Source organism: Nyctereutes procyonoides, unplaced genomic scaffold, assembly GCF_905146905.1.
Source record: "Nyctereutes procyonoides isolate TBG_1078 unplaced genomic scaffold, NYPRO_anot_genome, whole genome shotgun sequence".
Classification (NCBI taxonomy): domain Eukaryota; kingdom Metazoa; phylum Chordata; class Mammalia; order Carnivora; family Canidae; genus Nyctereutes; species Nyctereutes procyonoides.
Genome location: NW_026575155.1, coordinates 11,799,989 through 11,824,165, shown reverse-complemented (window position 1 = coordinate 11,824,165; position 24,177 = coordinate 11,799,989). Strand labels below are relative to the sequence as shown.

At 43.1% G+C, this 24,177-nt stretch overlaps 1 protein-coding gene across 8 annotated transcripts in view; it reads left to right on the top strand.

The window, feature by feature from the left end:
• Positions 1-24,177, top strand: part of ERG (ETS transcription factor ERG) — a 254,753-nt gene that overhangs the window by 147,419 nt on the left and 83,157 nt on the right. For 2 of the 8 annotated variants that reach the window (XM_055313624.1, XM_055313622.1), the window contains exon 1: positions 2,615-2,733. The exons of 3 other annotated variants lie outside the window; for them this stretch is intronic. Coding sequence is in view for 1 of the 5 variants with exons in the window: in XM_055313622.1 (XP_055169597.1) it covers positions 2,716-2,733 (18 nt within the window). In the remaining 4 variants the exon portion in view is untranslated. Of the gene's footprint in view, positions 1-2,614; positions 2,734-2,972; positions 3,042-3,292; positions 3,298-11,307; positions 11,331-24,177 lie in introns of those variants that run through there. 3 more of the 8 variants (XM_055313623.1, XM_055313628.1, XM_055313627.1) reach the window with 3 other exon arrangements.

The window sequence follows — 24,177 nt, the reverse complement described above, 5'->3', positions numbered from 1 at the left end:
ACCATTTGTAGGTATAGGCTTGGGGTGAAGGGGAAGATAAAGTGGGATCTTTGTCTTTGGGTGATTCCCCCAGGATAATGTTTAGGAAATGGCTTCTGCATTAATATATTCTAGTTAATAGATATGCCATCTGCTAATAAATAGCCAATCAAAGTAAAAAAATAACTTTGCATTAAATATTCAGAGAATACTGGGCTTGGATGCTATTATGCCATTCTAGAGATCAGGAATGATTATCTTTGAAGATGCTAAGAATCAACTGAAATCTTGTCATTAGAAGTGAGGAAGATTTGCCTTTTAAAAAAATTGTGGGAATTACAGCCCATTCTACATTTGTGTGCATTTTCAAAATTTGGCACAATGAAACATATAGATAGAATCTTCAGGAGGTAGATCAAATAGTAGCATCTGGTTTTCTATTCATAAGTATCCAAGCAGGGAAATTAGTCTCTTCTAAAACAATATTTTTATTAAGGAATAAAGGATATATACAAATATACACATATATGCATTATTCATAAATATTAGAGAGTGAAAGAGAGAGCACAAAGCAAGTGATGTAAATTTCCAGCAATTGGAGTAACTGGGTGGAGGATATTAGGAGTCCTTTGTATTTTGTTTCTGTACGTTCGGAAATTTATTTCTGCATAAACAGTTAAGAGATTTCACTATTTCAGCTGAATTAAGCAGTAACCAAGGAATTAAAAGCAGAGGCTCCATGAAGAATTGGGTCTCTGGGGGAGGACAAGGAAGGGGCAGGGTTAGGAACCAGGAGATGAGGGTGAGGTTGGCCTAGGCAGTGCTTTCTCTCTGGGCTCTTTTGTTAGCAAAACCTTCATCCTGTTTCAGGCTGTTCTTTGGGGAATCCATAATGGAGCACTGCTCACTGGGGTACTGAGGTTAACATGTAAGGTTGATGCTTCTCAGGAGAGCAGAAAAGCAAGGAATCCTGGTGGAGCCAGCCGAGAGCATTTTTCTCAGCACTCTTGAAGCCGGTGGAAGCTGCCCAGATAAAACAACTCAGTGCTTTGAAATTTTCGGGGAAACAAAATTTTAATCAGCCTGCCATCTCGTTCATTGTTCAGAGATGAAAAGAGGGGAAATCAGCGCCCCCTTCTATGTGTAGATGCTGAGAACCTGAAGGTTATGATTCTGAGCCAGAACAGGGTTTCGTTTCTCCTTTTCTTTTTTCTTTTCTTTTCTTCTTTTCTTTTCTTTTCTTTTCTTTTCTTTTCTTTTCTTTCTTTTTTCTTTTCTCTTTTCCTTTTATTTTTCTTCTTTTCTATTCTATTCTATTCTATTCTATTCTTTCTTCCCTTTGCTGTCTCTTTGTCCCTCCTCCTCCTATCCTAACACAAGGAGGGGAGTCAGGGGACAATAGAAGATATGGGAACCTGGGCTCGTTTATAGAACTCTTGACAGATGCAGGCCTGAAGTCCCAGCGAAATCCATTCCCCTGGCCATCCACCTCTGGAAACAGGCATTGCTGAATCACTCAGGATTTGGTCTCTTGTGTTCTGCGGGTCCCCTATGGAGACCACACCTCTTCCCTGGTCCAGCTTTCGTGTAGCTAGATTCAAAGCAAAATGTTGTTTCTTCCAGAGAACAAGTAATTTCCTGAAAATGAGTAATTAAAGGCTTGAAATCCTCTAAGGAATGTTCAAGCCCCCATTAGCTGTACTTCCTTTGAGTGGAAAACAGACGTGTGGCCCTGAACTTGGAGCTTGGGTTTTCAAACACTTAATGAGGTCTTCACGTGGCATACATGCATAGCCAAGAGTTCTCTCAGGGTCTGTGGTCCTGCCACACTGACTTTTGTCAGAGCAGGACCGGCATGCTCACATTATAAACCACCTGTAGTATAATTTTAGTTATTTGGGATTTATTTATTTTTGTTACTTGAATTTTCAGTAAATATTTAAAAACTAGGATTTGACAGGTTTATTACTCTTCTCTGTTTGCCTTGCTTACCTTATCGATTAGCAAGTCTTTATGTTTTCATCTGGTTTATCGTGGAGCAAAATAAAAATTGCATGTGTTTGGAAAGAGAAAATGAAATTCTTCTGGAAAACTCATGTGAGATGTTGAATAAATGAAGGCCATTAAAAATCCACAAGGAAATATATTACATTGACATGAACTAAGTTCTACCTGCAGAGTTTCCTTTCGGGAGAAAGGAACAGGGAGGGTATGGGGAGGAGCGGCTCATGGCCTGTGTCCCAGGCGTGTGACAGGTCCAGGGAGCTGGGGGTCCAGAATGCCTGGCACCCTGGCTCGAGGGGGCCCTCTGTGCCTCGTTCTGAGGTGCTCAGAGCCCGTGTGAAGCCATGCGGAGTCCCGCCACATCTGCATCCTGCCTCAGGGCAGCGTGTCACACGACAGCACACCAAATCACACCTGCTGTGGCGGTCCTGGTCCCAGGCAATGGATGCTTTTTTCTTTTAATTAAAAAAAAAAAACCCTCCTGGCTGCATATCATCAAGAAAAACAACATTGTTTTCAGGGTCCCTTATCTCTCCACTCCCAAATATCCTGTTTCTTCGGGCTGGGCAGCCAGGACCAATAGAAACCTCTTCCTGCCATTGGCTGACTTCATTTCCCAGACTTAGCACAATCTCATCCGCTCTAAACAACCTCATCAAAACTACTTTCTGGTCAGAGAGAAGCAATAATTATTATTAACATTTATTAACGATCAATAAATTTGATTGCATTATGGCCAGCACCATTAAGGTAAGAAAAGGGTTCCTTTTCATTTGACAAAATCTTGTGCTTGTTACTCTTTTCTTTGGTTTCCTTTATCAAGGCAGATAAGTCAGGATTGGGCAACACCCCCACTGCCACAATAGAGGACAACAAGATTTCCTCTGCACTGCCTAGTAAATTTCCTTTTTCCTACTCCAACCATCCGCAAGGCTTAAAAACTTCAAACTCAGAAAAAAATTGGGGTTTCTAAATTCACTGTTGAGTGCTGTGGATGACTTTTGCAAAGGCTTTTTGGAGCGCGTCCGAATTTTCGTATTCTTTAACCATCCCTAGCGGTGCGTGGATGTGTATCTGCTGGAAGGCATTGGACTCAGAGAGGTTGGAGGGCAGGGTCGGAGAAAAAGATGGGCTGGTAAATGTTGAACTTCTGGATGCTCTTGAATGACTCCTTAGCATCAGGGTTGCGAGCCAGCCCCAGTGGAAACGAAGAGATACCTGACAAGTGGCGGTTGGTCATAGGACACGCAAATGTTGGCTTGGTTTTTGGATCCTTCATGCTGAGAGTGGATTGTTCTCATAACTCAAATGGTGGTAATTCGGTTTGTTGGGTTACATATTTAACTTTAATAAAATACTACTCCTCTGTGCGCTGTGAGTAAATGTTCTTGCCCATCATGGTTGGTTTGTGGGAATAGAAGAGCGGTGGCCGACCAGTGCTCTCTGCTCCGGGGTATGTGGTCTGATGTTTTTCTTGCAAATGTCTCTAGTAGATAGCATAGAGTAGAGTAGAGTAGATAGGGTGGTGAATCCGTGTAGTTGGGAACCTATATGTAGCTTAATTCCTGTAAGCGAAGCCAGTAGAATTGTTAGTATAAGGTAGCGGCATGGAGTCTGTGAAGTGGTGGTCTGTTGAAATATTTTCAAGGCCACCTTGCCTTGGTGACATTTGTCGAAATGAGAAAAATCAGCAGCAAAAATCTACTGAAAGGAAGAAAAAGCTTTATTAGTTGTGTGTCTTTAGTTTTGCTGTGTATAGGCGGGAAGCATTTGGTTGTATTTTCATCAAGGGTCTTGGTTAATTTGAAAGCTCATGAATATGGAAGTTTGCCCAGAATTGGGCCAAGGCATTTTCAAAAATCCTTATTGGTTTGGTATCTGAAATGTTTGTATTAGAGGGTATGATTAATACCTGCCATATGAACTGTGTCTTAGAAGCTTTGTTCAGTTTTTGCCTCTGAAGGTATGTTTTATTTTTCGCGGGACGTTCAGTAATATGTATGAAAAAATCATGTACCAAAAACTAACCTTACAGAGGTTTTTCTTTCTTTGGCATCAAGGATTGGAGTCTGCTGTGAAATGTAGCTATCATGGGAAAGAATTTTAAAAGTGGAGGTTTGATGTGCCCCTCTTTCAACTATATGAGCAGAAATTATTTGATTTTTATAATGCAGAATGCTACCCTTTTCTTATTTTTACTAATTGTGTCCATATTTCATAACAATTAAATAAAATATTCTTTGTGAATTTTGAATAGCTTGAGTACAATTGTGTGTGTTTCCAAAAAAAATCAGTGTATTGAAGGACATTGACATAATGGCCCGTTCTTTAGAATGTGGGGTATGTTTCGTGAAAGACAAATGTATTATACTGTTTAATTTGAAGCATACATTTCTGAAGATAGGAAGTTATTTTGAAGCTTGAATGTTTTAGAATAAACTTTGGATCGTAGTTAACAGTTTTCTAGGGTACTGTGATCGCTTTAATATGTGATGGCACTGGTTATGTGTCTATTTTATATATCTCAGGTGAACTTTAAAATAACTTCAAGTGGATTCTTTTTAATCCTCTGTTCAAACAAAATAGCCCATCTTTATAGGTAACTTCCTTTAAAACGTGTTCTGTTGGGCTTCCTGGGTAAAGTAATGAGATGACTTTACAGACTTGTTTATAGAGTGGAAAAAGGCAGCCCGACTCTGTTGACTGCAGTTTTAATTATGTGAGTGCAAAGCTTAAATTAGCATAAGGAAAATTATGGCTGTCCATTGGAATTAGGAAACAGCCTGTCATACAGGCAATTTCTAGTCTCAAACACACTCTGTTCTTTTGTTGTTTCAGTAAATAAATCAATTAGTCGATTAAGCATCAGATTCACTGAATTTGGTACTCCCCATTGGAGTGGGCTTTTTTCTCATTAATATTTGTAAGACCTTGTGAGGCACTATGAAAAGTTAGATGTTTGTATCCCGTCTTTGTGACCCTTGTCATCATTTTCTCTTGGTGTTTGGAATCGGGAACAAAAAGTTTCCATTGGAAGATGCAAAGGAATTTGGGGAACTTACCTGAGAGTGGCTGTTTATCTCTAAGTGTCCACGGATTTTAGGATCAGATTATAAGAGTTCTCAAATAAACAGTAAGCATCAAAGGTGATGTCCCCATGGGTGATTCATGGATCAGTTTTGGTGCTCCCATCTGCTTTTTGCCTTTCCCACCATCTGACAGTACTGAGGGGTGCTTAACACCCTGTTTCCATCCTTCCGCTCAGAACATGGTGTTGCTTAGAGACTCCAAGGAGCCAGTTGTTACCCTCGGAACTTTGGTTGTGCTTAGGTTAGAACTTTTAATCCAGTCTCCAAAGACTTCCCTGATCCCTTCATTATGCCTTGGGTCACTTGGCAAGTCTAATGAAGCCAGTGATCCCATCTCAGGATAATAAATGCCCTTAAATGTGTATAATGCGATGCTTAGAATGATAAAGCAAGCGAATCTGTCCAAGTACAATTCAACTCTTGGATTCCTCTGGTGGCCCTTGAACGCCACATTATAATCCCTGATCCTAGAATTTCAAGATCCTTCGTCCTGAAAATGGGAGTGTGGGGATTTTCCGTTATCACAGAGCTCTGACTGTGAAGGACAAGGAGAGAATGGTGCCAGTGGAAGGCATCTTAGAAGCAGGCAGGATGTGGAAAATTACAAGGCTCGATGAGGGACCACACTATCACTGTTTCATTAGTTGTTTAAAGAAGTTACTTTGATTTAAGAGAGGTTGGAGGGTTTGATGATTGAAACATGGTGTTAATTTAAAAATACATTGCTTATTTTCTATGTTACATGCTTTACACATAGCAGGCACTCTGAATATTTGCCATCATGTGTGAAGGAAAAGTTAGTGAAAAGCTCAGGGTTGTATGAAGTAAAATTCATCTCCTAGGGTTTGGGTGGATGTGATTAATGAGTTGAATGGCTCTAGGCATGTAATTTTTCATCAGTCCATTGGCTTATGTGGGGTGAGACTTGTTTCAGCCTTCGTTACTGTGGGGGAGAGGGGTACTCAGTGGCAGCGGAAGGAATATAAAATGTAATATGCTGCTGTCCCGCTATATAAATGGCATGTCCCCAGAGCAGGCCCTGATCTCCTGTCCTTGCTTGAAAGTGGACGTCAAGGCCATTATCTTTTTTTTTTCTTTAAAGATTTTATTTATTTGACAGAGTGAGCACAAGCAGGGGGAGCAGCAGGCAGAGGGAGAAGCAGGCTCCCCGCTGAACTGGGAGCCTGATGCGGGGCTTGATCCCAGGACCCTGAGATTATGACCTGAGCTGACAGTAGAAGCTTAACTGACTTGAGTCACCCAGGCACCTCCAGGCCATTAACTTAAAGTGCATGTTGCCTGCATTCATGGGCAGTTCTCTGACATGGTTTGCACCCCCTAGCCCTCTGCGTGTGTGCACCTGTGTCCACTCACCATCCTGACTCAGTGACCATGGAAAGGGGAACAAGAAACAATGAAGTTTTTGGATTCTTTCCCATTAAATACTCTTACGTAGGATTCTAGTGCACTCAGAGAATGTTCCGAAAGCCTGAATCATTTCTTAATTATCTACATTTTCTTTAAAGTGATTATTTCATTATTATCATCATTATTTTGCAAAATAGACCTTTACTTAAAAAAAAAAACCCTACAAACACACACATACTTATTTGAGTCTCTTGAAAAAGCATACATAAAAATAGAATAAATAAAACCACCACTACCAATGCCTTATGGAAAATATTACTTCTGTGTTTAGAACTTTGGAGTTAAGAGTCCCTCTGTAGAAGTGTTGACCCAAAGCAGAAAACATGTTAGTGGCATCCCAGTAACTTGGCAGGTACATTGATTAAATGGCTGATGCAGAAGAGAATCACCCATACAGGAGGCTGTGGGAAAGCCAGGATTATGGATTTCTCTGAAGTCTAAATCTTCCGAGAAGAGTGACAGAGACAGTCTCCAGGTCCTTCTAGTGTTTGGTAGCACACTCTGCTCTGGCAGGATCTTCTCTTCAGGGCTAGGAAACACTGCAGATGCCCCAGGACCCACCTCCTCCTTTTGTCCCAACAGGATGGAGGACAGCTATTCCCTGCCCTGGGGATTCTGTACACAGCTCCTGAGATTTCATTTCTACAGGGACACCTGCATTTGGATCCTGACTAGTTACGTGAGCCTATGTGACTTAACCTGTCTGACCTCAGTTTCCTTACCTGTAAAATGGGATTAAAATGGCTATCCCATTTTGTGTTGGTAGGGGTCTATAGAGCCTCTGGTAGGTGCCCAATAAATGGCAGATGCCATTGGACCATCCAAATCCATTTAGTCTTTCCTTATCCCGCTTCAGTTTTGAAGCCCAGAGCTACACAGCCTCTGCTCCAGTGCTTTCAAAAAGAACAGGGTCATCTCTACATGTCAGTACTGTAGCGTCCCACCTAGACCAGGGCACACCTGGGTCTGGGAGGCACCAAGCTAGGGGAGATCAGGAGGAGGAGGAGCCTGTAGGAGTCCTTGGGTCAGGGTGCAGCAGGGCAGATAGCAAACACATGCAGGGGTCACTCAAGGTGTGGCTGGGCAGAGGGTTGGCTTAGGTTTGTTTTGAGGGCAGAGGCTGTTTGCTGTTTTGCTGAAGGAGGGTTGAGGCCTGCAGTGCATGTTGCTCCTGATTAGGGCAAGAATGGGAATATTGAAATATCTTCCACTGTTCTATTTTCTCATTAATTTTGAAAAATACATCTTGTTTTGCACAAATTATATAGTAATAAAAGATTCGCAATGTAGAAAAAAACAAAAACAAAATCATTACAAAGTCCGTGTAAGTTGCTCCTGATCCCAAGCAGCCAGAGAAAATTACTAACGTTTGGTGTGTCTTCCTTCCGCATGTTTTTTATCCACCTGACTATCCATCTAGGTTTTCTTAGTTAACATTCTTTTTTTTAGGTGATTTCCCCATGTCACTTAAAACATTTTCAATAAGTAAAATTCTTAGGCTTCCTTTTTTCCCATCTACAATAAATATTATCTTTTATATAACCAATATCCTGTTACAGAAAATAATGTTGCTTTCAGTTTTTCACTACTAGCATTGCCATACATTCTCTAATTTTTAAAAATTCACTTTATTAGTATCGGCACTTACAAAAGGAATTGTTGGGCCAATGGGCATACATATTTTTAGTCATATTTTTAACCGGGAAATTTAAATATTTGGCAATTAAAAAAAAACCTGCCACTTGACTTTACAGAAAGATTCTACTAGTTCCCACCTCTAGCCATAGAGGAGGCCTGTTGCATGCACGCCATACAATTGTGCATATTTTACCCTTTGAATCTTTGCTATTCTCACAGGCAAGGCTGGCATCTCTTATTTGTGTTTCCTTATTTATAGTATTTCATTAGGTTTTGCTGTTTTTTGTTTTTGTTGTTTTTTGTGTTTTGCTGTGAACCTATTTCAACCAGTGGCCACTGTGACTTCTGGACCTATTTCTTCTTCATGCCTTCATTCTGTTTGATCAAACGTATTTCCCACACATTCCCCTTATAAAACTTGCCTGAGGGATATTTCCTAAAGTTAAAGATCATTCCTTATTCTCTCTGTTCTCTTAAGCTTCGTTGTCTCTTGTCAGCACATACTCCCAGCTCTGCTTGTGTTTATGAGTGTGAATACTCTGTGAATACGTCATGTGCACAGACCTGTGTAAGCCTTGGAACTCATTCTTAGTGACAGTCTGTCCATCACTTTTGTGTCCTCATCAGTGACTGGCAAAGTATAGGGGTTCAATGAATACTTGTTAAAGTTTTTTTTTGTTAATTTTTTTGTTAATTTTTTAAAAATTAAAATCTTTTGAAGTCATAAAGAGAAAATTAAGATGTAGAATAATTAACCATTATCATAGATTTTAAATAGAAGTCATATTTCTTGGAGATAGTTCTCTTAGTTAAGTAAAAATTAATTTAATAGAATTAAATTGATGTTTAAAAGAGCTTAGGGAAATGTTTTTAAGAGGTAGCTGTTTTATCTTGAGTTCCTAGTCCAAATTACCATCATCCTCAAAACTGCATAAAAGCCAGATTCTGTGCTAGGTGCTCGCATTATCTCGTGTGATACTCATGCCCCCTAGATACTGTTGCTTTTTGTACATACCAGGGACCAGGGGAGAGGGTTAGAGAGGCTGAGGCACTTGCTCAGGTAACACAAATCTGTTCGTCTCCCCTCAATTTGCCATCCTATGATCTCTTTCTCCTGCTACTTGCCCTCCTTCAAATACTGAATGACTATGTAGAAAAATGATTTATCAAATGAAACAATGATGCATTAAATAACTGAATAATGAAACTTATTATAACTGGCTTATTTTGTTGCTACTCTTGTGTGAAAAACTCCATAGGCAACAGTTATTCTGCTTTTGGTGACTAATCAAGATAAAATGCCAGAAAATTCAAGAGCTCAACTCCAGCACCCATCTGCATTTGCTTGGTGACAAGAATTCTTTCCCATATTTGGCCATATCCACGGGGCAGTGGTTCCAGATTCCAAATCAGCTGCTGATTTAAATTTCCTCATCCCAAGTATCAACTTCCTTGCTCTCTCGCCTTGGCATCGGTCATGAAAATGCAGCTTCGTTTTCCAGCAGGCCTTACAAGTCTTTCAGCAGGGGTGCTCATGGGATTCAACTCTGGGAAGAACGGTAAACTTCTGTTGTGCACAGATAAGTCTTGAGACATGTAGAAAAGAAATGCCAAGGCTAAGCAAAATTATTTATTTTTAAAGCCACATCACAGTCCAATCATAACATGGACGCCAGGGCTGGTCCTTCCCATGCTTTTGTTCAAGACAGTGCGTGTCAAGTTCTGGAGAATGTTGTCAAGAACGTTTATAACCTATCAGGCAAAGAACCTGCACTCTTGAATCTAGCAGAGCCACCTTTAAATCATTACATTTTGGTGATTGAATGGCTGTCTTCCCCTTATAAAATTACAGCGTAGCAGATTGATTTTTTTTTTTTTTATGGATGTAGAGTCTGTACAGAAGATAGAATCCCCCTGACCCTCTAGGGCCGGTAGCAGGTTCACCATCCTGTCCCCTTTGGGTCCTTCTGGCCTTACCGAGTTTTCTTTCTCGGACTTAACTGTATGCATGTGATACTCACCTTTGAGGAAGAGGAAGCTGTTGAAACAACACTTCAGAATTTGTCAACACGATTAGTTTGTGTCTCAATTTGAGGTAGATTTCCCAAGACATTGCTCCAAGTTAAAAGAAAAAAAAGTGTGCGTGTGGTTTAATATTGCAAAGCGCTCCTTGGACCTGTGCTATATGTATGTATTCCCTAATGTTCCAAAGATCAAACAAAGCTGAAGCTGAAATGGAGCAAGCCCATCCTGTGTTTATCTCGTGCCCAGGGAGACACTGATACTCTACTTGTCTTCACAGCATCCTTAAAATAGCCTCTGTGGGGGAAAGGATTGGTCTTATCTTGCTTGCAGGGGAAAGAAAGGGAAGGGTGGGGTAGGGAGGGAGGGGGCTAGCCTAAGGGATGGTGGCCCGAGCTTGCTGCTGTGGGAGCCAACAGGTGAATTCACCTCTGCTGGGCCTTAGTACCTCCTCAGGGAACATGGACATGGTCTTCCTGGCATATCACCCTTGACAAGTGCTGACCTCACAATATCTGTTTTTTCTCACCTGTGTAATGGGGTCCTGGTGAGGTGAACTGAAAGTTACTAATTGCGTACGAAGTACTTAATAAATGTTTACTCAAGTCAAATAAATTCTTCTAGGGTTAAAATCAGGAAATCCACAAAAGCTTTCTTTCTTTCTTTTTTTTTTTTTCAATTTCTGCAGCAGTTTTTTTTTTTTTGAGCCAATTTTCCAATGTTCTCTTTCTTTTATTATGAAGTAAAAACTCCTACAGATGATGAGTTCTCCGTTACTCACAGCACTTCATCTGCCCTGGAGGTGACTTACAGCCATGCTGGGAGGTGCTTGTGGTGGAGTCTGGGTGCAGCCGCTCCTGGAGAAGACACTTTGGGGCATTGTCACTCCCTGCTCCTCTCTGTACTTCTCACCTTCACCCTCTTTCCCTCATCTTTTCCCCCTCTTTGCGATAGCTAACAACCCAGTGGAGGGTTCGAAAACATATGGGACAACAGGAATGAGGAGTGCTCACAGGTTCCCCTGGGACCTGCCTCCTTTCACATCACGCTGGCTCTCTGGGATTCTCCACAGGCATCTGGGACGGTGCAGCTCATAGGCCTTCGATCTGGGATAAAGACGTAGAGGGAGGAGTGGCCAAGAGGCTCCTTACAAGGCCTGAAAAGAATCAGGTAAATGCCATCAGAACCCCTAGCCACCACACGTCTACTTCGAGTTCTGTTTTTTACTTCATCTTATGTAAACTCTTAGAATTAGAAGTGTGTTTAGAGTCAGGTGTAAAATAAGAATATTGTCCAAGGTCAGGTACAGGTTACTTTATGATTGATCTGATTTGGGGGTTGTCCATCCCACCAATTTGAGTCGATATGGATAGTTGTCTTGACTTTACCTCTCAAGCCAGTCAATGAGCCCTTTTAAGCCTGCGTTAAGCTTTAGAGGAGAAATACAATTTACTTGGCTAGAGGAGCAGCCCAGTGGAGAGAACCACTGTTTGTTCCTTGGGCACCTCTGACAGTACCTTCTGTCCTTAAAAAGCCGTTCCCATTGACTCCCTTCTCTGGGAAGCACAATCATACTGCGCACAGCTTTGATAAGAGGCTGGTTATGAAATAAGCACACATATATTTTTGTTAAGCCTTGCTCTTTGGAGATGGAAAACATCTTTTTTTAGATCACATGTTTACTGCTTTGGTAAACAGTAAAATGCTGCAGCAGCAATTGCCTTGAGGATAAAGGGTTTGTAGACAGATACTTCCTGCGCTCACTTCCTCCGCAGATCGCCAGCCCCGCCAGAGGCACACCGCTGCAGGAAGGGCTCTGCTGGAGACTTCCCCTGCGCATGTGTGCTCCTCACTCACTGTCTCCTCTCCCGGGGGGAATAAACCTGTTGCTACAGACCTTCTGGCCTAATTCTCTATCTCAAAGCAGTTGGAAACCCACCGTCTCTAAAGTAATGGTTTTAGTCTCTTGTTCCATCCTTGCTCTTGTCTCCGTGCTGTTGTTGGCGGGGATGAGTGTCACCAGACCAGACGTGTCTGTGAGTAAGAGGTGTGTCGTGTAGGAACCTCCGACCCCTGTGAATCATGGTGAACGATGCGTGAGTCTGCCTTTGTAGTCGGTGGAAAATAAGGCTCTGGGAGATTCAAGTGCTGGGTTTTTTTTTTCTGTGGTTATTTAGAGTAAAGGTCATTTTAGATTTTGCTTTCTTCAGCCAAGCGGAGATCACCAGATTTGGGTACAGAAATCTCAGTGCACAGATTGTTCTGTGTGCTGACTTTACACCAGCTATGAAGTTCCAGTGAATGCATTGTTTGGGTCCTTTGAACCAAAGCACATAAAACCACAACACACAAACATTGAACAATGGGGAATCATCAATTATCCATCTACAGGATGTGTCCTTACCAACTGGCCCCTTTGTAAGGGAAAATAATATACCAAGTCAACAAACAGTAACACTTAACAATAAACTAAACCAAATAAACAGCACCTGAAAACCACTCAAGTCAAGCATGGGCAGAACTCCAAAGAGTGATGTTTACATACTGCAAACACGGAAACCTCCGCCTCCCATCTCCTACCGGGCCTGAAAAGAATCAGAAGATCGAGCTGCCCTTAGTTGTTGGGTCACATCATGCTAGAGCACCTCCTTTGATGATCTGAAAGCTCTTGCAATGTCAAGAGCATCGTGTCCGGTAGAGCGCCTCCTCCAGGACCTTCTCCATAGGTGTTGATGGCCACCAGGTGGGGAGGCAGACTGCACTTGACCCAGAGAAACTGCCAGACATGGTTAGATGCAGTCCTGTCTCGTGAAGAGGCTAGTACATGTGTGTGCCCTATGATTTTATCTACAGTTACTCCGTACGTATATGCAGGTTGAGTTGACATGAAATTGCTCAAAGAGACACTCTTTTCAGGAGTCATTTGTTGATATACTTTTACTCATCTTCTTGGAAGACACTGGAAACTCTTCGGATCCTCCTGTTTGAGTGAAGACTCCTTCCGTCCTTTGCAACTGTATCGCACAGCTTTGTTACATTTTACTGAAATGTCCTGGGGCGTCCCCCCAACATGCCTCCCTCCAGATGCCACCTCCTGCACCTCTGGTTCTTTGCAAAATGACTCTCTGATCTCCAGAGTCCATATTGGTTCCAGTGCCAGCAGAATCACGGTTTTGTGATGCTGGTGAAGGGTTGTACAGCAGATAGACATGACTTTGGTGTGGGATGGAGCAGCACCCCTACTGGCATCCTCCCTGAAAATCACCACTGCTTGACTGGGGCTTGTGGTTGGGTTTGTTTTGTCTTATTTTCTTTAGCCTGAAGTAGATACAGGTTCAGTATATCCACTGAATAGCATTGTTCAAACAACAACAACAATAATAAAACCTTTGCTCTTTAACCCCTATTTTAAAAACAATTACTATAGGTTCTAGAAAATAAGCATTTAGAAAAGGAAATTAAAATAATTGATATTTCACCGTGAAGGGTCGGTGAAGACTTGGCGCTTCTTGGATATTTTGGTCTTTTTTCCATGCACAGAGACATATTCTTTTAAAAGAATAATAACATTTGAGAAATTAAACTCATTTTTAAGAGTCTTTTTCTACTCGCTTCCTTTTTTTCTAGGATAGAGAAGAGGAGTGAGAGCTAAATTTCTCATGATCCCCTTTAGAGATTAAGGCTTCATATTCCATCTTAGGAAGCAGAACCAGACTGCCTGGGGCAGGTCCTAGCTCCACTGTGCCCTGCCTGGCAAGGTGACTTCACTTTTCTGTGCCTCACTTGCTCATTTGTAGAACAGATTGAGTAATGATAAAGTGCCTGCATCTTGGTGGTATGAGCTTTAAATAATAGCATGCGTTGTGTGCAAACAATGTTTGCTTTTATGAGCACTTTGGTTACTCACTCTAGTCTCGTTCCTCATATTTAATCTCATCCCATATTTTGCTTTTTCTGAAGTAATCCATTCTTGACTGTTTGTTTCAGTGTTCAGCTTTTGAAAGGTATCCTCCAATATGCTTTGGGTATTTATCTAAATAGATATGGGTCTATTCTATCTAAAGAGGTGAAAATCTTTCCCTATATATTATTTGCTGCTTTCTCGTGGTATTTTTTTGCTTTTTTTTTTTTTTTTTTTTAGAATAGTAGACATGCCATAATAGTCACCACCGGGGGTCCATTCAATGGTTCAAGCAACATGTTACTTAAAATTTTAGCTGCTGAACTCAGCTGCATTTTCATGAGCTCAGAAAACCAACAATTTTGAAGATCTAAAGAAAAACCAAGATGGAGGACTGTGAGGTACTCACTGTCACCTCCCTCGCCTTTTCTATGCGTGAATGAATGAATGCATGTCTGCAATGGCGAGTTACAGCTGGTTTCTGGAGGGGCCCTAGAGTGGAAGAAGTCAAGTGCTAGATTGAACCAGCTACTATAGCTGGTACATTTTCTACAGGAGGAGAGGAGGCATCTATTTTTTTTAAGATTTATTTATTTATTCATGAGAGACACACACAGAGAGAGGCAGAGACATAGGCAGAGGAAGAAGCAGGCCCCATGCTTGGAGCCTGATGTGAGACTCGATCCCAGATCCTGGGATCATGCCCTGAGCTAAAGGCAGATACTCAACCGCTGAGCCACCCAGGCGTCCCCATCTATTGAATTATCATATCTTTTGTTTGTGATGAACATGCCCAGTAAGAAGCAAGCCTTTAATAGATGTCTGTTCAATAATGAATAACTGTCTGCCTGGGTAATAAATGCCTGAATGAGTTCATTAATTGTGAGGTCATACTTGCTCATGTGTCATAGAGAATTCATTCATTTCATTCAATGAGCGATTATTGACTTCTTATATGCACTGTATTGTGTTAGTTGCCCCTCAAAGTTATGAGGGAAGTTGCACTTTTTTGATCAGAAGACAGAGGTATTACTATGTGTTGAGACCAGTGTCTTGAATGCCCCTGGGTCACATGTGGACGCCTAATGTTAGACACAGGCATGTGTGTCCTAAAGAACCTGCCCATGTTTGGGAAGGTGGGGTGATCATGGGGCTGTCCAGAATATAACTGTGATGGGAACATTTGTGAGCATGTGCCTGATATGTGCACATGTCTCTGCCAAGGCTGTGATGGGAGATGCTTTCCATTTGAAAACTAGAAGCAGAAATACGGTTCTTGGAGCCTGCGTTCCGCTACATGACACCTGTCCAGATGGGGTAAAGCCAAGCAGTGCTTTCACTTTCACTAAGTGGCAACACCCATTAGTGTTTAAATGTCCAAATTTTGCCTCACATCACCTCAGTGTTCAGGCATTAGAATCCCTTATGCAAAAAGTCTTTCTAGGCACAAAGAAATGAAGAGTTGGGTTTAATGAATTACAGTGGGCACTACGTGTTTCTCTTTTGTTGTTACTGCAGCGCCTCCTTTGAAACGTCAGGGAGGCTAGAACTTAATCTCCTAAGACATATACTGGTATCTGATGTACTGGTTCACACCGACAGCTTCCGTAATCATCAGTGAATCAGGCAGCTCTTACTCTACTGTAATTACTGTATAATAATCCTATGGTAGCATATAGTATCGTATATATATATATATATAGTAATATAGTATATAATAGTAATATTTAATACCCATCTGCAATGGGTATGATGTGCTAGGACATTTTTGTTAATAGTAAGTTCTTTGTATTTGATTGCAAGACAATCTGCTTTATAATAAAGATTAACTTTATTTTTTATTTATTATTATTTTTAAAGATTTTATTTATTCATTCATGAGAGACAGAGAGAGAGGCAGAGACACAGGCAGAGGGAGATGTAGACTCCCTGTAGGGAGCCCAATGCGAGACTTGATCCCAGGACCCGGGGATCACGCCCTGAGCCAAAGGCAGACACTCAACCACTGAGCCACCCAGGTGTCCCTAAAGATTAACTTTAATAGCAATTAACAACCAACTTATCTAAGCCAGATAATAAAACCGGATTTCCTATTGAAATTTTAAGTTAAGATTTTAAGTTTAGCATAGTATTTAGCTTAGTGATAAGCCTTACTGTTTAAGGCATTATATATAAGCCAAAGAAAATGTGATCTTTCATAAAACCTAAAGTATTCTGTTATCTTGGTAACTTTAACTGATTTTTAATGTAATGGTTTATGAATTTGGTCTAATGTTGTTTCTCCTGCACCTAGCACAGTGCCTGGCACGTGAAGTGCTACCCTGTAAATGTTTGCTGAATGAATGAAAACATGAACACATGACTAAATGTGTATTGAAATCTTTGCCTAAGTGGAGCATGTCTCCAGCCAGTATATATGAACAAAAGAAATCTGACTTGGTTCCTCTCCTGCAAAAACGATGATCTAGTTTTTAAGGAGTCAAAGGAAAGCCACCCACAACTTTTATTTGGGAGTCCAAAAGTTAGATGAAACTTGATTGGCCGTGTAGGGGTCCAGTGTTTCTCAACCAATTTTACTTGAGGTCCGTACACTCTTAATTGTTCTTAGGATAATTAAAAGGAATTCTTAAAAGAACTAAGATTTTGTTGGGAAGAGAATATACATGAACCTGTCATAATTTGCCTCACAAATGTTGGTTGGAAAAAATACTAAAGAAATTAAATTTTCATTTCCATTGGCTGTTTTTTTTTTAACTTCTAACATTATTTTCAAACAAATAACATTTTGAGAGATTTAAAGATCTTTGTGAAGACATCTCCCCACACGATGATGACTTTCATTAGAATGTGAACCAGACATTTGTTCCCTCAGTGGTACGAGCAGAAAAATTCTTAGAAGAATCAGGGCACTGTCAGACAAAGGCGTTTACGTGGAAAGTTTGTAAAAATTAGTATCATTCTGACAGTGTAAGGCTCTCTGGTTGCTGTAACCAGGAGTTTATGTAATTTTGGCATAAACTCAAGCACTTTTGGAAACTTTACTAACTCTATAAGGCAAATAGTGAGCCATATAATGCCCCAGAGTGGCAAAATTTTTGTTAAAAACAGTGTCTATACGTAGTGTATTAGTTTCCCAGGGCCGCTGTAACACATAACCACAAACCGGGTGGCTTTCAATAACAGAAATTTATTCTCTTGCGGTTTGGGAGGCCAGACATCCAAAATCAGGGTATGAGCAGAGTCAGTTCCTTCTGGCAGCTCTGAGGGAGAGTGGGTCCCATGCCTGTCCCAGCTTCAGATGGCTGCCCGCATTCCTTGGCTTGTAACCACATCCCCTGAACCTCTCCTCTGTCATCTCATCACCCTGTCTCTGCATCTGGCTGCTCTCTCCTCTCTGGTCCCTTGCTGGGGTGCTCTTGTTGGATTTAGGTTCTGCCCTCATCTCGTATGATCCTCCCACCGCCCCCAGTCCTTGCCTTCATTACATCAGTAAAGACCCTGTTTCCAAATAAGCCCACATCCTGAGGTTCCAGGTGGGCGTGGATGGGGGCACCATTCGGGCAGGAAGGAGACAAGGCAGGCCTTGAGGTTGGCAGCCTCTCTTGGGCTTTGGAAATACAGGCAGCCACTCATCAATAATCCTCACAACCGAGTGCTGATGCTAGGATTCCGGCATCATGCTTGTGTGTAAGTGCCATTGGGGAATATTCAACTGCAGTTGGTTTCCGGAAAAGCATGCACAGCTCTGCAGAATGAATGGCAGCCATCACACTGTTAATCCAGTGTGATGATCGAAATCACAAATCACTGTAAGGCAGGCGTTCACTCTACAGCTGTTTCAGTTTCACAAGATACTGGGTGTGATGCTGTGGTTTCTCCTTATCTCAGAGTTTTACTTGGTGGATGTCAAGAAGTGCAGCAAGGTTGGTGCCACCGCAGGGCTCATCAGTGTCACATGGGGAACTGGCTTCACCAGCAGTGTAGACTCATGGATGAGTATGCTTTTTACATCATTTATATATATATATATATATATATATATATATATATATATATGAATGATTCCTGTGGCTTTTTTCTCTAAAGTCCTCAAGTTGAACCTCCACGGCCCTAAGACTAAGCTCATCAAAAATGATTTCATTTTTGTCTTCTGGTTTTGATACCTGCTGAGTTGTAGACATAGAGGATACTGGCCCAGAAACATGAACTGCCCCTCAGCGTCCTGGTGTCATGTCTTGTGACATGAATCTGTCACTAAACAAAGAAGGGAGTTTCATCTTAGCCATAATGATGAAGGCTCCGCAAGATTTTTCTTGGGGAAGACGTGCAAATTTAAATCAAGAACCAGTCAGGAGCTCTTGTTGTGTTGTTCATGTGCACCTTTGTCTACTCGGAGTGCACTCGATGGCTCCTTGGGGATGAAAAGTTGACCAGCCCATCTTCACTTGGCCTCTGGCTGAGACACTGGAAAGCTCCCAGTGGGACTAGGAGAACTGGACATCCAGAATCTTCTGCTTCTACCTCATGTAGCTGCAAACACAGAGGTGGCATAAAGCCTTGTGAGGCAAGGGTAAGTCCCATTGGGTGTCCTTCACAACTCCTGCCCAGCAGTGGCAGGAAAAGGCACTGTGGAGATGCAAATGTAGACCATGAAAGCATGCTCTCCTGGCTGTGGCTGCAAGAGTGTGTCCCTGTGGCAGTAATAGTGCCCAGCAGATGCCAGTGCTCTCCTGTTCTCTCTCATTCTGTTACGAGAGGCCAGCGTGAGTGACTCGTGTCCTGTAAGCTCAGCCGTGTCATGTGCAGACACATATGCGAGGCCTCAAATATCATGACTTACCCATTGGAAGAAAGAAACTGAGTTCAAGGGATAAGATGAGATTAAACGTTAGCCTGAAGTATTTAGAGAGCTGTCTTTGGCTATCATGAAGACTGGATTGAAACCTCAGGGGAGAGATTTGTGTAGAACATGCTAAGTGACTGTTCTCATGTTTCCCCTTTTATTATTTGTTTATTTTTTAGAATCTGAGGCTTTAGCCCACTAACAGACTGGCTGGTTATATAGAACATCTGTCCTTTATATCAGTTTGTACATGTACTTACATATTCTTGTATACATGTTCTGTAGGGTATATTATGTACCCGCCTTGGTTTGGAGCCACCTCTAAGTCACGGGGCCTTATTCTTTATTTATTATTAATACCATGTCCACAAACACAATCCAGTGGCCCCCATATAAAAGAATGTTCCAAGGATGCCTGGGTGGCCCAGTCCGTTGAGTGTCCGGACTCTTGGTTTTGGCTCAGGTCATGATCTCAGGTTCATGAGATCGAGCCCTGCTTCGGGCTCTGTGGTCAGCATGGAATCTGCTTAAGACTCTCTCTCCCTCTCTCCCTGCCCCTCCTCCTGGCTCGTGCATGCGCGCTCTCTCTCTCTCTCTCTCTAAATATACATAAAAACAAATCTTTAAAGAATGCTCCAGAAAGCTATTGCCTGAGTGGTAAGTGATGTCAGAGGTTTCTCTTCAGTGTTGGGAAACTTACTTTCACCGGAGGGTCCCCTAACCACGCAGTGTTCTCCGTGGGCCACTTGGTTAGCCCCATCGGTTACAGCATGTGCTGATAAAGGCAAGATCACAGGTTTGCTCTCCATGAAAGCTAGTAACTTCTCAGAGATTAGAAAAAAATCTCCCTTTGTGACCACAAGATACATTCACTCATGCAGTTGCCCGGGTGGTTGCAAGAGAGGAATCGAGTGCAAGGGGCCAGCTCCGTGCAAATATGCCTACTGTTGGACAAAAGAAAAAGGGGAAAAAACCCCACCCCATTCAGGTCGTGTTGCTGTTAGCAGACGTGTTCCTGCATGAAAGCAGCTAAGCCCACCTCCCCTAAAGCTAGGGATTTGATTTAAAAGTGCCCGGAGTGACTGTTCACGCTAGCGACCTCCGCGGGCTCCAGCCAAGGTCCAGGTTACCTGAGTTACGAGCAGAGCCGTGACCCACCTCTCCCCCGGCCTTTGTCATCAGCGCACATCTGCAGAAAGAGGCCGTTTATATGGAATTCAAATCTGGTTGTTTAGTCTACAAGGAGGAGGGGAGGATCCTGTCTCTTTAATGTTTATAACGGTTGGACAGAGCTTGTCGGGTGAAGGTTAATTGCTCTCCGGTTTAAGCAGTTGTGCCCAGATGGGTTATCAGAGCTGAACACTCGTTACAAGATTAATCTCATTTCCGACAAGACTTCCCTTTCCTTCAACTGATTTTCGCCCAGCCATTGGAGCTGTCATCAGCCGTTAAAAGAAGGGCGGATTACTCTGGGATAGGAGTGTGGTATGCAGCGAAACAATGTAGAGCGCTGTCATATCTTGGGGAACATCTTTAGGAGAACACATTTCAGGGGTGTTACAAGGATCAGGCTCGTAAACAGCCAGGACAATTGGGCCACTGACGCCCGCGTTCCCCTGCAGAGGCCCGAGGCAAAAGCGGTCGCCTCCCCACTGCCAGGACCCAGCTCTTGTAATACAGAATGACATGTTGGGATATGTCCCCTGCTGAAGATTTTTTTAAAAAAATTATCCTCTGATCAGATCTTCGTTCTTGTGGCCCTCCACCTGGGCAGCAGGGGGTTTGTTCGCTGCATCCACGATGAATTCCTGCGGCAGCAGGCACCTGCAGGGAGGCGCCTTCGTTTAATAATCCCCGTGCCCATTTCAGACTTTGGTTTGATTTTCGAGTTCGTCGCATATTTGCCCAAAGACAGTAGGCAGATTTTTTCTTTGTTGGATGACAGGTAGCTTCGTTTCTTTGGCTTGTCTCAAGAAGTTCTGCCGGGGAGCATGGTGAACGAGCAATACCACTTTATCCCTTTGGGGCTTGGCATGTGGGAATCAACTCACATATTTGCTCCCGATGTGTTGGACACCCATGGGACGGTTAGCACAAGAGGGTACGTGAAGCAGGGACAGAGGGACTCACGCAGCGCTCCCGATTGAGTAGGGATGGGAGGTGTGACAGACAAATAGGACTCAGTGGGACAGTGATGATAGAATACATCAGGGGTGAGATGTGTGGGGGACACACCGAGTGGCAGGAGTGGGGGGCTCCAGTGTTGATAAGGTGATTGGAGATGGCTGTCAGGCGAAGACAGAAAGGAAATGTGAGAACCAGGGTTGCATATCCCGTGGGAGAGTGCATAGAGGGGGAACAGTAGGGGCAAAGTCCCTGAGGCAGGGACAGGCTTGGGTGGCTGGGAACAGCGACTGTACTTGTGTGGCCACTGGGAAGAGGAGCTGAACACAGGTGGCAGGCATCGTGGCCTCTTGTGACCTAATTCCTCAGAGGCAGCAGTGCGAAGACCCTCCTACCTAACAAAGGGCTCCATCTGTGTGTCGGGTGTAGCCAGCTGCAGCCTTCCATTGGATGTGACAAGACTGGTGAGTGCCTTGGCCATGGAGTACCAGTGGAAGGGGGTGTGTGTGCCCCTTTCAGGGGCCCAGAGTTAAAAGCATGAAGAGAAACATCAATTAGGTCGCTGTCCCTTCTTCCATCTTATGTCCTGTACGTTGTGTCTTTTCACGGGCTGAGCTAGTTTCAAAACCTCTTTGCAGCCACTTCAGTCCCCGGCCATTTGGTGCATTGTGCTCAATAGTTAGACATCCTCTTTGGAAGCAGGCAGCTGGGTCAGAATTCTGGGGTTTCCTAACGATATGCTCTAGGCAACTTAGTCAATGTGTGAAGGCTCAGTATCCCCATCTCTACAATGGGTGTGACAGTAGCTCCTCCTTTCTGAGGAGAGAGTGCAGGTCCCATGCATGAGTTCACCCAGGCACTTAGCGCCCCTGCCACACTGTGACCATGTTGTTCACATCAGCGGTTATTGTCTTGAAGTCCTACAGTATCTATGTTTCCTTTACCTAGACTTGTCCATCTCCCTGAGGATAAATTATCATTAAGCCTGGAGATAATTTTTTTGGTTAGAGATTTTATTTAAGATTTTATTTATTTATTTGACAGAGAGAGAGGGAGAGAGAGAGAGAGCACAAGCAGGGGGAGGGGCACAGGGAGAAGGAGAAGCAGACTCTGCGCTGAGCAGGGAGCCCGATGCAATGCGGGGCTTCATCCCAGGACTCCAGGATCATGATGTGAGTTGAAGGCAGATGCTTAACCAACTGAGCCACCCAGGCACCTTGGTTAGAGACTTATTACATTTCCTCTAAATAAAAATGAGGGAGCTAAGCTTTCCATTTCCCTATCCTTCCTCTCCTCTCTCCTGCTCAGCACAAGTGCAACTGCCACTTGTGCCATGTAGTGCTGTTACAGTTCCATTGCCCATATTCCCTGTGCTTCACCTTTCACCCCTTATGCTACACACTTACCCCATAGCTGGAAACCTGCACCTCCCACCCCATTTCACCCATATTGCCCATCCCCCACTCCTGCCCCTTTTCACTCTGTTTCTTTATTTGGAAAAGAAGGGACAGCCACCACCTTCTACACAGCCAGGACTCTCTTGGTTTTCCTGTGGCCTTGTAAGAGCAGGTGTTTTATCTGTCCTACTAGCCATCACGTGATTGATGAGATTTTGCTCAAACCCTCAAGATGCGTGTAGTTTTCAGGGCAAAAAGCTGAGGAGGAGAGGAGAGGCAGGGTGAGATTTGGAACCGTTGCTGTGGAATCTGTCCTGGGCCTCGGACGGATGATGGCACTTAAGGCAGAGCATAGCCCCCACCTGGGGACCCAGCTGGGCTCGGAGACCCAAGAGCTCCTGGCATGAGAAGGAGATGGCATAGCCCAAGACACTCAGCCAGAGGGCAGACGGCAGGATGTCGGAACACCTGGAAAGGTGGCGCCTACTGGGTTCCCATTTCTTGGCTTTCTCCTTGAGACATTCACCATTTCCCAGAGGTGTCCTTCTATGAATATACAAACCTTGAGTGCTTTGGGGACAGTCGGGCTGAGAGAAGTGACAGGAAATTGACAGGCATGACCATTTTTGTCAGTGGATTCCAGGACCAACAATGGGGCTTGCCTCTCACAGTGACTCAATGGGTGACTCACACATCGGCAAGAAATGCCCTCCCACATTTCCCTGCTTATGGGAAGGAAACACTCCTTAAATACGGATTTGCTCATGAGTAGACTCCTAGCCATTCTTCTGGAGCCTAGCTCCACTCTGATGCCATCCGAGAAAGAGTCGATGGGTTCATTTTCCTGACTTCCTTCTTTGAGGTTACGAATCTATCTGTTTTAAAAATTTATATACGTTTAGTTCCAAACTCACCCACTTATATCACAGGTAGAATTTAAGTGAGCTTTAAAATAGTTATCGATTTCATACATTTAAGTACAGCTCCATTTCACAAAATGGCAGCATCCCCAAACTCCGTCTTCCCCACAACCTCCCACCTGGACTGTTTTCTCTGTGGCCACAAAGTTGAAGGACATTTCCTCCTGGGTATTTGTAAATGCTTCTTGATTTCTGACACTCCCAAATTTGAGTCAGTTTCCCATACGTCAGGGCAGGATTAAGTTTGAATCATTCCTATATCACCACTCACTGATACCTAAAATAAATGTTTTCTTATTTAGAGTATTTTTCAAAAAAAAAAGAGAGAATTGTTTTATATAGAGAATTGAATGTAGGATCATGTTAATATAAAAAGGGGGTGCAGGCTCAGCATCCCAAAGAACAATGGAAAGCTGAACAAGTCAAATGAAGGGGTTTATGCTAAAGATCAACAATTTCATCAAGCCCTCACCTACTTGGACTGAATGTGATTAACGGCAAGGTGGGGGCTGGATGGATCGGAAAGCGAATTTAGGAAACTGTTCACTGTGGCTCAGTTCAGTACACAGTGTCCTTGCAGTGCCTGTGCTGTGTCCTGACTTACGGGATCTGAGTCACAAATTTATGTTTGAGAGGTAAGGAGCACATCTCTACTCAACCTGAGCAGCTTGGGGTGCATCAGAGGGAGAAGACTGAGCTTCTTGGGTATCAGGCCTCAGGTTCGGAAATGGCTACAATTAGAGCTTTCAGATCAGGACCTTGGTGCTTCTCGACTAAGAGAGTCCAGGCCCCAATCTCCTCCTGCCCCAGCCGAGAGAACTAGCTGTAATCC